Source organism: Adiantum capillus-veneris, chromosome 22, assembly GCF_014529385.1.
Source record: "Adiantum capillus-veneris isolate H3 chromosome 22, ASM1452938v2, whole genome shotgun sequence".
In the NCBI taxonomy this organism is placed as follows: Eukaryota; Viridiplantae; Streptophyta; class Polypodiopsida; order Polypodiales; family Pteridaceae; genus Adiantum; species Adiantum capillus-veneris.
Window position 1 is genome coordinate 106,988,811 of NC_140952.1, and position 13,735 is coordinate 107,002,545.

At 44.0% G+C, this 13,735-nt stretch overlaps 1 protein-coding gene across 1 annotated transcript in view; it reads left to right on the top strand.

The window, feature by feature from the left end:
* The first annotated feature begins 3,658 nt into the window (after nt 1-3,658).
* Nucleotides 3,659-13,735, top strand: part of HINT4 (histidine triad nucleotide-binding 4) — a 31,021-nt gene continuing 20,944 nt past the window's right edge. The window contains exon 1 of the mRNA XM_086496157.1: nt 3,659-3,901. Within this exon, the coding sequence (XP_086352283.1) occupies nt 3,692-3,901 (210 nt within the window). The 5' untranslated portion in view covers nt 3,659-3,691. The remainder of the gene's footprint in view (nt 3,902-13,735) is intronic.

Here is a 13,735-nt window from a genome sequence, read left to right on the forward strand (position 1 = left end):
GGGCCATCTACAAAAGAGAAATGTGCAACAATGGGCTTAAAAAGACCCTAAGGTTCAGCCCATTAAGACTTCCAAAATGCTAAGGTTCCAAAATTCAAAGGTTGTGTCCAAAGGTCAAACATTAGGAAAATTGGATGCTTTGTGTGTGTCCCAAAAGTCTTCATGCATCTCTACATAGGAGGGGGCGAGCCCTAGTTGTAGGAGATGAGAGAGAAACTCACACACACACACACACACACACAAGCTCCCTTTACACAAAGGGAATGAAGGACACATGTCAGCTCCCTAGCCCAGATGCCCACAAGGTGTACTCAAATCCTATTGAATGACCTTGGAGGTGGAGCAATGAGAATTAGGCTAGAGTAAATCTAGTTTAATCAATTTAAAAACACTAAATAAAAGAACCAATAAGAATTAATCTCTCTAAATGACTATTGGACAACTTTTGGACATTGTCCTTCCCCTTAGGCTCATTGGAACCCTTGTTTTCCGTGGGCTTAAAATTTGTTTTAGCCCCCGTTTGGAAATTGATTCGAGAAGCCACCATAGTATGGTGTATAACCACCGATATGGTACGTGGCCTTTGGGAGTTGACATACTCCGCCATTTCTTCAGTTAAGCGCGCACAAAATTGTTGCTTTTGCCCTCCAAAATCCAACTTCTTGAAGACAATAGCTTTAGGTTGTAAGTCCCAAAACTTGTCTACATATTTGTGAATGGATTCATAGGGAGAGAGCTTCAAGCTTCGCCATTCGGTGAGTACTTTGTCTTTGGGATCGGTGGCCAAAAATTGCTTCATAATGGAAGCTCTTAAAGCTTTCCATGTTTGTGGAGCTTCACTGTGGGCCCTAGGCTAGACCACCATTGTTTGGCAGACTTTTGAAAGTGCATAGCTACATGACGTAGCTTAGAGGACTCTGTGAAGCCCTCATCTCCAAACGCCGCATCGAACTGTTGGATAAAGGCCAAGACTTTGTCCGTAGCACCAAAGGGCCATCGTAGGTAAGGAAAGAGATGCTCTTCCCTCTCTCTTTGAACTTCTTGAGTTTGGACGACCTCTTCCACGCGGCATAGGATTTCATACGGCCTTTTCTATTTGATGGTTCAAAGGTTGCACCATCACTTTCTTCAAAAGGTGAAGAATTTGAGGAAGATGGAGAAGAGGGTGACCTCTTTCTCGCCTTTTTCTTGCCTTGATCTTGTTTGTCTTCACCATCACTTTCATAAGAGGAAGAGGATGAAGAAGATGGAGAAGAGGGTGTCCTCTTTCTCGCCTTTTTCTTCTCTTGCTTTTTGTCATCCCTCTTTGAAGTAGGGTGTGGAGAAGTATGTGATGGTCTACTCCGTTTTGGAAGTGATGGAGAGCATTTAGCCCGCCCTCTTTGTGGAGCCATCTTCCCCGAGGTGGCAGGAGACTCACTTCTCTCTCGTTCCTTCGGTGGGGGCTCTTGAATTCATTTTTGAGAAGGAGATGCGTCATCAAGGAGCAAATTTTTGAGCTCTTCATATGGATCCTCTTCTTCTTCCCGAATTGGAGAAAGACCTCTTTTGGAAGTCTCACAAGGAGGCTTCCTAGATGCTCTCTTGTCATGGTCGGGAGCTTGGAGAATCCCATGAGCACGAAGTTGTCGTTGCACTTCACTTTGGAGGGATGGATTGCCCATGGCTTGTTGAAGCCTAGAAACAAGATAGTTAACAAGCATCACGGCATCATTAGTAGCCTGCTCATTAGCAAAATCAAAGTTATCAACATTAATTTCACTCTCTTTACTATTGTCAGCCATTCTAACAACTTTCAGGTGTACTTTGGCACTTCAAACCCTAGTTGCTACTCCTCTTTACCCCTTAGAAAAAGCACTCAAGCTACTATCCCCATGGCTTGAATACCATTAATTCCAAGGAATAGAAGAGAGGGTCGTTCAACACCAAAATAGCACCGGCTCCCGTCAATCTTCTAATAGCTCAATAGTGGTTAAGCCGTAGGCAAGCCTGTAGGACTCCACTATTAAGACCATAGCTCTCGACGGTGATGCCCCCTGAACTGCACAAAGGCAGGCGCACTGCAAAGCTGAAAAATCCCTACTCTACTTACTCACATGCAATTAATAATACCAACCATTTATAGCTAGCTTGAGGAACTCCCTTCTTGAGCAAGAAAAGAGAAACCTTGTGCTCTGATACCAATGTAACATTTAATGGTCTAGTAACTTGTGTGTAGTGGAAAAGAGCATGAACATAGTGAGAATTTCATTAGAATAGATTCCTAATGAGAATAACAAGAGTGCTTGGGTGGAGAGAGCAACAAAAAGTATAACACCTAGTTAGATAGCACGAAAAATACTTCAAAAGAGAGAGAAATTAAGCAATTGATAGCAGTTGAGGACCGGATTTGCATGGAGCGGTTCCCCCTCCAAAAGGCTTTGTATTATGGTTTCTCCCATCAAGAGAGACATTTTACAATACAATTCTTGTGTTCCTTCAATACTAGCTAGTGCAATGAAGATGGAAACTTCAAGAACTAAGTAATACACTTATCAAAGACAACATCAATTCCCTCACGTCTCAGACCCAAGACCTCACACACCCTTCGAAGATGGTGAGAGCTAGCGGGGTATGAGAGTAGATTGAGAGGAAAAAGGAGTAGTCTTACGAGAAAGATATACATCTCCTCACATAATCACTCTTATTAGAATAGCTTAGCTTAGTAATTAGCATGGTAGAGGAGATGAGCATGCATTGAAGCTTGGATCTTGGTTGGATTTCCATCACAAAGCCAAGAGTTGTTGTTGTAGGCCTCCCTTCTCACAAGCTTGGAGTAGGTGGTAAGCTTTCCATTAAAGCTTGAGAAGGAGAGAAGAGAGTAGAGAGAGTCTTCTTGCTTCACACATAGATTGTGTGAGTGTTTAAGTCAATAATGCCTTTGAAAAACCAGCCCCCTCTCTCTCTTGGTCGACCCCTCTTGCTATTTGCTCATGCTCACATCCTATTGGACCTCCCTAGCCTCAACCAATGGAAATTAAGCAGCATAAGTGATAGCCTTCTGACATGTGTCCCCCTTTTCTCTCTTTTGAAGTATTGTTCATGCTATCTAACTAGGTGTTATAACTTTTTGTTGCTCTCTCCACCCAAGCACTCTTGTTAATCTCATTAGGACTCTATTCTATTGAAATGCTCACTATGTTCATGCTCTTTTCCGCTACACACAAGTTACTAGACCATTAAATGTTACAGGAGGGATGTTCAACAGAGATTGATGTTCCCCATAGAACACTTTTCAAAAAATATGATTGCAAGATAAAAATGCTAGGGTGATCGCTGCAGCTTCACCTTGGGGGGGAGAGGGGGCCCAACCGCCCTTCAAAAGAGAGGATCGCCACCATGATAGCCGGTTGCAACCAATTAGCAGGTCATCCCAATTCTATTTTCGGTTTCCATGCACACGAAGAGAGTGAAAACACTAGTCTACCTACTGGTTGGATGTCTATGGAGTCTCACTATTTTGAGAGAGAGAGAGAGTAGGCCAAGGGCCTATATATTATTGCAATGAATTCTGTGGGTTTTCTCACTTTTAAATATTAAATTTTAAAGGTAAATCTGAAAATTTGTAGGTGGGATTAAAGGTAGGTTTTTTTTCGAGCACCGCCGGGAGTTGTCATTGGACGGCCAGCGCCGTATATGCTGGTCAACGGGCATGCTGACCCGTCACCCAGCAATTTCAGCAGCATCAAGTAAGTGCTGCAACGAAAAGCATGGGGTGAAGTGTGTTCTAAGCCGTTGCGCCAGCCATTGCAGGTGCGGAAGCATGAGATGGTGGGCGAAGCGAGAGGCAGCAGCAGCCTGCCCCTTTTGTTTGCTAGCTCAAAACCTTCCCGCAGGAGGCACCTCCACCCTTCTTTATCAGGTAGGGCCTCATCTTAAAGGTTGCGTGTGAAGAAAAACAGCTTATGTCTATGCATTTCTTGCACGCAGTCAAGCAGGCTGGGTCTTCGATACTCTAATGGGCTGTTGCAAGTGACTATGAATGATGAAGTACTTGCTCGAACCAATTTTGGCTGTTCAGAGCACACTGTTTTCTTTTAATGCTTGGTGAAGCAGTCAGTTTCCTGCTTGTTTGAAGTTGGTGAACTTCTGTACGAGTGGTTCATGCGTTAGATGAGCGAAACATGTGAGGCCTTTGTTGTATTTGCCTATTTTCTTTCAGGATTTGTAAGGCCACCGTAGGGTAGATCTAGGGCTGATTAGCACATTGATGTGAGAGGAGTCAAGGTTAAAAATGTGGATATGAGACACAAAAATGAGCAGATTTGATGATGAGTATAAGTAGCTCTTCAACAAGTCTAATACTACTGAATGGTAATCTTTGATTGCCCATCGGCCTGCAGATGAAACAACAAAGAGAACATGATTATAGTATCAACATTCTCACATGGTGCTCTCCAAAACAAGCACGAAAATCTGGTATCTTTGTCTGACACAAGAAAAATTTAGATATCCCATGTAACCCGAAATGTGCGATACAAGGAAGTGTGCCGAATGGTCGGCCTTCAGTGTCTCCTTCATGGTACAAAGTGAGCATGTTTGCTTAGTCTAGCCACGATAGTCTAATCACCATCATGCGTACCCTGAGTCTTGAGAAGATAAAAAATGAAATCCATAGCCATACTTTCCCATGGGCCTCTGGAGTAGGTAAAGGCAATGCTGGCACTTTGTGTCACAAACTGGTGATGTGGTGGCTCTGTACACACACACACTCCCGCTCTGGCTGGCTCACGTGGCAGCAGCGTACGGACCTCCCTTGAAATCATGGCGCATTCTGCGAAAATCCGTACGGCCTGATGACGTGGCAGCAGCGTATGACAAATTTTGGGCCTGTTTTATTCTACACAATTTAGCAAGAGAAAGAGAGCTTTATTTTGCTTTATTTACCAAGCAAGAAGCTTGTGAGATGAATTGCTTTATTTTTGAATGCTTTTAATTGGCAGCTTTTGGGGCTCTGCTTTTAGCATCCCTTGTAAACCTTTATAAGTGTGGTTTGGGCTCCCACTTCTCAGAGCATCTGGTCGCAGAGTCGGAGAGTGAGACCTACCCACTCCCTTGTACTTTGTGCAACAGATTTAATACAAAAAGAAATACCGAAAGGGGCGTCAGCCTTTGGGGCCAATATCTCTTGGCAACTCGGCCGGGCCAGTGTCGATTCTAATTGGAAACTATTTTGAAGAGAATTCCCGTCGTGTCGCGGTAGATTCTTGACTTGGAGTGTCCAAGTCTGTTACAGTGGTATCAGAGCGCGGCCGATTTCTCTTCTACCGGGAAATCCGATCCTTTTTATGTGGCACTTATGGATTCAAGCAAAGGACAGTCGACTTTCTCTGCATCTGGAGATGCGGGAAGAGATCACGAAGAAGATTCACGCGAAGAGTACGGCCCGCCTCGGCCTACTCAGGCGGAGCTTGAAGAGATGGAACATCGGAGATTGGTCGATGAAGCGACAAAGTTGATGATGAATTTTGCGAAGGATCCTAAACTTGCAAAATTTTACCCAGACCTCCTTCGACGAGGTGCGCTCACAGTTGCGGCAAACCATGGAGCCACCCCTCAAATCGGTGCTCAAACAACCTCCTACGCCGAGGATGTTTACAGAGCAAGAATTAGAGGAGGTGTTTGATGCACGCATTAGCCAGCTTTTTGATGCACAGAACAAAGCAAAAAAGAACGACAAAAAGCAGAAGAAAGGCACTGACTTCTCGGGTTATTTGGGTCGTCAATCTACTTTTGCCTCGAAAAGAAAGCAGAAGAAGCGTGTACAATTTGAAGGAGTACCTAGTTCTTCCGACTCGAGCGAAGAAGACAGAAAAAGGAAAAAGCGAAGCAAAACGCAACGCTTTGGAAAGGGCAAGAAAAAGGCAAAGAAGTCTAGATCTCGCCCAATTTCGGAAAGTTCTACAATGACTCATCTTCGGATAGTTCGGACTCCGACGACAATGGATTTTATGCAAGCAAGAAGATTTTTTATAAAGCCAACTAGTATGACTTTCTGGAAGATAAAAGGAAGAAGTCCGAGAGTTTAAAGAAGGTGCACAATCTAAATTTGACTCGTTTTCTGGATTTCGAGATGCTTCGAAGGCTTTGGCCTTCATACAGCAGTTTGACATAGCTTTCTCTGGAGGACATTACTTAGAGCACTCCAAGATTCGGAGGGCTACTTCTTTCTTCAAGGGAAATGCTCGAACTTGGTGATCCACTCTTCTATTAAACAAGAAGGCGCCACTTAAATGGCCGAAATTTAAAAGGCTTTTTATTTCTTCATGGTTGACTCGAGTACGAGAGCGACATACGAACTGCTTGGAACCATCTTCGCATGACCAACAAGGATACATTGGACGCATATTGCGAGAGATTCTGGAGCTCTTTTCTACCAGCTTCTTCATTTAAGAAGATCTCGATCCTTGTTCCAGAACAGATATTGGCACATAAAGAAAGAAAGATTAAGGGTAAAGCGATAAGGTGGTTCTTGGTTAAATTCAAGAACTATCCTGAATTGGATGCGAAGTGGATGGAGGAGGACCTAGCAGATACTCCCCAGATTGTGAATCTTTACCTTGAAGCATTTGGTTTAGCATAGTCTATTCTAAATGGAACCCCGAGCTCAGCTGGGCGGAATTTGGTGTAGCGGGTATGACAAGAGGGGAGTCGCTCCACTCCTTTGTCAACAGATTGCCCCAATTTTTGATACTAAAGTCACTGATGTCTCTTTTTGAGTTTCATGGATACTGTGAGCTGATAGTATTCTGCTGTATGACTTTATGAACTCGAATTCCCGATAATATGATACTGATTTGTTCTTGACTTGTCTAAGTGCAGGAACTGATAGACGAAATGACTGCAGCATTTCGGTTTGACAGATCTCGATAGACATGGTTGCAATAAGGATTAGTCAATCGGGCATCTATGAGGTCCTGAGTGGATCTAGATGTGATTGCTAAATACGTTGCTGATTAATCATGGTTTGAGATCCGAATGATTTTTGAATGTGATTTGTTATCTGATGTCCTGTGATGTCGTGTGATGTGACTGTCGATTGGTACATGTGCTAGATGTGTGTTCCTAGTGCGTCGGTACCAACAGTCAGTGTCTGCTAAGACAGTTTATGGTCTGTCTGTTTTGTAGGCGTAATCGAGGGCGATTACAATGCTTTCAAGAGGGGGGTATGTCACAAACTGGTGACGTGGCGGCTTTGTACACACACACACACTCCCGCTCTGGCTGGCTGACGTGGCAACAACGTATGGACCTCCCTTGAAATCGCGGCGCATTCTGCGGAAATCTGTACGGCCTGATGACGTGGGAGCAACGTACGGCAGATTTTGGGCTTGCTTTATTCTTTGCAATTTAGCAAGAGAGAGAGAGCTTTATTTTACTTTATTTACCAAGCAAGAAGCTTGTGAGATGAACTACTTTCTTTTTGAATGCTTTTAATTGGCAGCTTTTGGGGCTCTGCTTTTAGCATCCCTTGTAAACCTTTATAAGTGTAGTTTGGGCTCCCACTTCTCAGAGCATCTGGATGCAGAGTCTGAGAGTGAGACCTACCCACTCCCTTGTACTTTGTGCAACATATTTAATACAAAAAGAAATACCGAAAGGGGCGCCAGTCTTTGGGGCCAATACGTCTTGGCACGGAACTCTGCCGGGCTAGTGTCGAATCTAATTGTGAACTGTTTTGAAGTGAATTCCTATTGTGTCGCGGTAGATTCTTGACTTGGAGTGTCCAAGTCTGTTACACTTTGTGCTTGTCATACTTCACTTGCTGACATACCAAACAAGTATGCATAAACTCTTCCACATCCTTCTTGAGCTGAGGCCAATAGAAGTAATTCTGAACCACCTTGAGTGTCACCTCGATGCGCTTGTGCCCAACAAAGAGAGGAATATGACACTTTTTCAATACCTTTTGCCTCAGACCCGTGTAACACATGGCATGGTTTTCTGCATCAAATATCTGAAAAATTGTCTCCTCTCATTACCTGATCGTATATCTCACCAAAATCCTGTGAGGTGCAACAGAATTGAAATGGTGACAAGATCTCGACTTTACACTTCCACAAATCTTTCCTTCTTTCCTTGCTTTGATGTGTGCTACTTAGCACGGATAATGGTTTCCTCGGAGAGAGAGAGAGAGAGAGAGAGAGAGAGAGAGAGAGAGAGAGAGAGAGAGAGAGAGAGAGAGAGAGAGAGAGAGAGAGAGAGAGAGAGAGACCCGATGGGGTCCCAACCAACCCTCTCAAGGGCCCCCCACACAGTTGCCGATGTGGTATTTGCTTTTGATTGCGTAAATGGAATGTACACACATGCAATACCTCAATGCAAACTCTATTGATGCGAATGGGGAATGTCGCTACGGTAACTCTTCAAAATCCAGGGCTGATTTGATGCACCTTTGGATCCATCTCGATGAGGGGTTGCTGATGGTTACCAAGGGGAAGATATGGGGCTGATTTGCGCTCCCAATGTGAGAGGACTGAATTGCTGAAAACGTAGATGATGATGGAGCCGATAATGGACAGCAAGGGGAGCACTCGATGCGGCAAGGGAATGGCCGAGTGGAGGCTCAATGGGGTACAGAAGGTCCGCGGGCTGCAGTAGGGAGAATAGCATTAGCGGATTCAAGCAATCTCCGACGACCAAAAGGGCTGAAAACTAAAAACGATGGCTGCTAGGGCTGATCTGGCACGAAGGTGGGTCGCGATGGTAGCAAAAATGCTTTTCGCTGATCTGCAGAAAACGCTGGGGCTAATTGCTGCAAAACGCTGGGCTAATTTGGTGCTAGGTGATCTGATGGCGAACGCTGGGCTCTTGCTCCTTTTATAGAGGAGAATATTGGGTATGAACTTTTTAGGACTTAGGTAGAGCAAACCTTCAGTTAATTCATAAAAAATAAATCATAAAATGACTTATTGATAAACTTGACCAGGGCTAAGTTTCGGGGTGAAACTGCGTACATTTGTCGACCAGGGAATCCGATTGACACGGGGAATGGCTTGTTGGATTCCTCTAATTTGAAACTACATGCACGTCATGCCAGACGCCCACCATAGTGTATTAACATTTCTCAGAACGCTTGTACAACCCATTTATGTAGGAAGGGTTCCGAAACTAAAACCCCTAATCTAATGGACTCGTTTGGACATGTAGGTCCTTTGAACAGGCTCACAAAATTGCCGGTACTAATTCTTTAAGGATTCTAGACACTCTTATCCAAGGATAGGTGCAAAATTGACTGTGAAAGTCGAGAAGCATGTCTACGTGGCACACATAGCATATCTCTCGACCTAGGAATCCGCTTGACGGGGAGATTTGGAAGAACATAAAGTTTCTAATTTGTCTGATGATTTCTTGCAAGCTCAAGCCGATTGTTTCTTTGAGGGTTTACCTGGAGAGCTATCTCCTGGGATACCTGAGGATCACACGATTGATTGGATTCTGGGCAGTACGCCACCAAATCGGCCACCTTACAGAATGAGCAAAGCCTAGAATGAAGAAATAATGAACCAAGTAGAGGACTTTTGGAAAAGGGTCTAATTTAGCCCAGTACCTCACCTTTTTATTCACTAGTGCTTTGTTTTTTAAAGAAAGGTTGATCTTGGAGGATGTAGGACTCTTAACAAATCACCATCAAGAACAAATTCCCAATACCGAAGATAGTTGATATACTTGACAAATGACAGGGTTCTCATGTTTCAGCAGAATCGAGTTGAAAAGTGGCTATCATCAAATTAGGATCATTCTTGGAGATGTTATACAAGACTACGCTTAGGACATCCTTCGGATTGTACTACAAATGCTCTTAATAGGATGATGGATCAGAAGTTTTGAGAGCTTAGGGAGTTTGTGGGCACCTTTTTTAACGACGTCATCGTATTCTCCAAGATGAAGAACACAGAAGACATCTCTTGAGGCACTGTGAAAACACAGGTTGGTCATCAACGGGAAAAGAGTGAGTTCTTTCTATTAGAGATACACTGTTTGGGGCACATTGTGATGGGTTTTACGGTTAGGGTTTCTGCGTCGAGGTTATAGACACATCGGATCAATTCGTTCGTTTCCCCTAGAAAAGTGGTCCATGCCAATCTCTTGGTCAAAGCTGGAATTCTCTATGCCGTGATCTGTTCTCTTTGCTCTTCTTTCATGTGTGTTCATCTGCGTGGCACTAAGGACATCGAAGTGACCTTCAGGTCTTAAACTAACTTGATTGTATTTTGCAGATTCCGGATGAGGGGCCTAGGCCTAGAGAAACAAGGAAGAAACAGAGGAAACCCCAACTTATGAAGTCCTGCCAAGTGGCCCAAAGAGTTAGGAATTAATGATCCTAAGCCCTTCCATTTAGAGGCAACCTGAGGAAACACATGTCTAGTATGTGGTTCGACAATTGGTATATCCAATTGAACAAAAAAAAAACAGAAACCGACAGATCGAATTTTGACTTAAAGCTTTGCACAACTATTTGGACACCTTGAATCCTCTTGCTAACCCTGTTATTCCTCCCCAACCTTCTCAGATTTATTCTTCTCTTCTGCCTGACCCTTCTCGAAATCACCCGGTTACCTCTTCACAACAAAGTTTTGGAGATGTCTCTCATTTTCTGGGAAGTATTTTCAAGAACATGGCTTCAAGAGAACGACCGCATGTGGCTTCCGAAGCACCACCACCATTGCCTTCTGCACCTCCACCCTATGTCCCACCACCACCTACTGCGCCTTTCTATTCATTAGATGGGCACCATCACCATTACTATTGTTATTCAGTACCTCCGGTGGCAGATTCAGGTCCAACACCCTTCAAGGATGGAGGTGCTATAGTTAAATTTTTCACCTTCTTAGGCATTCAAGATTCTCACAACGCTTTCAAGTTTCTACAATAGTTTGACGTATTACTCAGTACCATTAATTTTACAAAAGAATCCAAGTTGCTACGGGTCACTTTCTATCTTAAGGATAGTGCCTTGACATGATGGGCTGCCCTATCCAGGAAACCTGACACCCTATGTGCATGTGGACAAACTAACTCCTATTTCTAGGGTTTAGGACAACCTAGGAAATGTTCTCACACCCTTGTGAGCTTGTATGAAAGACCTGGATGTCCATGCTCTTTAGATTACTTGTATACCCTTTGATTGCACATGAGCATAGTGAGTGTCTGATACGTGAAGGCACTGGGGAGTGTTCCCATACAGTTGCATTTGTACCCAGCCTGGATATTTATCTGCATGTGAAGTGCCTCTTACAAGTGAGTATATTAACTCATTAATAAGTGACATTTCTAGAAAGCATGGGATTTTTATTGGCATTGCTCGACCCAGCTTTAATCCCATATATAAGTGACCCTAGGTGTCACTTCTTAAGCATAAGTTAGTACCCTCAGTACCAATACCGAGTACTCATAGTACCTCAGCATCTTTAGTGTTTTTGCATCAGATCACCCCATCAGCACCAGCATTTTCAGATTTCAGCCATAACCTCGCCGTACCGTCGGAGCTCTAGCGATCAATAACAGCATTTCCAGTTTTCAGCCCAAGACAGCAGGTCAGCCAGCATTTCCAGATTCAGCCCTCAGATCAGCCATCGCTCTTTCAGTTTTCAGCCCATCCTCGACATCGGCCATAGCAAATCAGCCCATAGCCTCGTCGAGATTCCAGATCCCATTTAACATCTCTAGCGTTTTGCATTTTCAGCCCTTAGCCTTGAGATCCAAGCACCTTCAACAAGATCCCATCAGCTTCTAGGACCATTGTATCAGCATCTTTGCAATCTAAAGCAAATACCTCTCTAGCGATAGAGAGGGGGGGCCCTTGGAGGGGGGTTTGGGACTCCATGTGGTGTTAGTCGGTTACCATATACATGTGGTAGTGATGTGTGTGAACACACTAGGACCGCCGGGGCATTTTTTCCCTCTTTAGGAGGTTTTTTCCCCCGAGCATTGTATATACGCCCATCACTCTAGGGCTATCTATCTTTCCATTGCACACTAAGTAGCACACTCTCTATTGTGTGCCTTGAGCTTCCTTCGTCTTCTCCAAGCTGTGTGCGTTTCTCTGCAACCCTAATTCCAACAATTTGTATCAGAGCAGGTTACGTCCTCCCGGGCTTAGTCGCCAGCTGCTCCAGCACACGCCTGCTCACTTTCTCCGATTACAGTGAGTTTTGGCGAGCGTTCGCAGGTTGACAAATATTTTGGAAAAGCTCGTAGAGCTTTGGTCTGCTCAGATTTTTGGATCGGGCTCATTTCAGCCTCCGTTTCCACTACATGCAGTGTTGCACAGGCTATTTTGTCATTTTGTGTAGAATTTCTGTCAGTGTCATTTTCTGCATAACAGGTCCTTTTACGGTTTGTGCTATATAGCACGTGTTGTTCCCGCCCCGTTTCTTCTATTTTCGAGCAGTTTTCACATCAGGTGCAACATTTACCATGGTTGACAACAACACAGATGTGTGCAAGATGTTTGCTGCTGAGGACAGGGTGGATGGGGACAATTACCCTATGTGGGCTTACATGATGCAACGTGTTCTTGTGTCAAAGGGCGTCTGGAATATTGTGCAGGACATTGATGTACGTCCTGGTTGTGAGGATGTCGGCGATGTTGAGGATGTTGCAGGTCTTGCTGCAAGGATTGTTGCTATTAGAGTTGTTTTGCCTACGGCAGAACAAGCTCGTTGGGATGTAAAGGATGCGCAGGCTCATGCATTGATTGCGTTGTCTGTGAAGCGCACCATTGTTCCTCACATCCGTTCAGCAAAATCTGCAAAACAGGCTTGGGATATTTTGGCTGGTCTTTATGCAAGCCGCAATGAGGCTAAAATTGCTTTGCTGCGTAAAGAGCTGGAGTCGAAAATTATGCATGAGGCAGATGATACGGACACTTTTCTTGCTGGTGTCAAGGATATCAATGAGCAACTTATTTCTGCAGGTGAAGTCATTTCAGACAGTTACCTTGTGTAGACTGTTCTTGATGCCTTACCAGATTCTTAGCGGACTTTTGCTAGTACTTGGAGACTCATGACATAAGGAAATCTAGAAGTTATCAAGTTTGATGCATTATGCACATTGCTGTTGCAAGAGTCACTTTCCAGAATAAACAAGACTAGACAACGTGCAGTTGAACAGGCTTTTATTACTTCTCAAAGAAAGGGTGGTAACATCAATGCAGCCACTTCTTATGGTTCTGCTGCGAGTGGCAAAACTTCTGTTCCAATGCTTCTGCTGGAAGCACTTCGTCTGGCAATTCTGTTGATAAGGGCAAAAAGAAGATACGTTGCCATTATTGTAAAGCTAATGATCACTTGATCAAGTCGTGTCCTAAGTTGAAGGCCAAAGAGGCTAAGAAGAAAGAGGGTGGTTCCACTGCAAATGCTAGTTCCACTACAAATGCAGCCATTGTTGAGTCTCTCTTGTCTGTATCCGCACTTGCTAGACTTGGACTTGTAGTCAAATTTGTGGATGACAGATGTACAATTTATGATCTCAGTTTTGGTGATGAAATTGTTGCATCTGGCCTTTTGTATCGTGGCCTGTATAAGCTCACTTTGTATGACAAGTGTGGACAAAATTTTGCAAATGCTGTTGCAGATTCAAGGGCTATTTCAGATGCAAAACTTTGGCATGCACGTTTTGGTCATCTGAATTTTGCCAATTTGCTGAGTTTGCAGAAATCTGATATGGTTGCTTCTTTGCCGCCTCTTGAAGC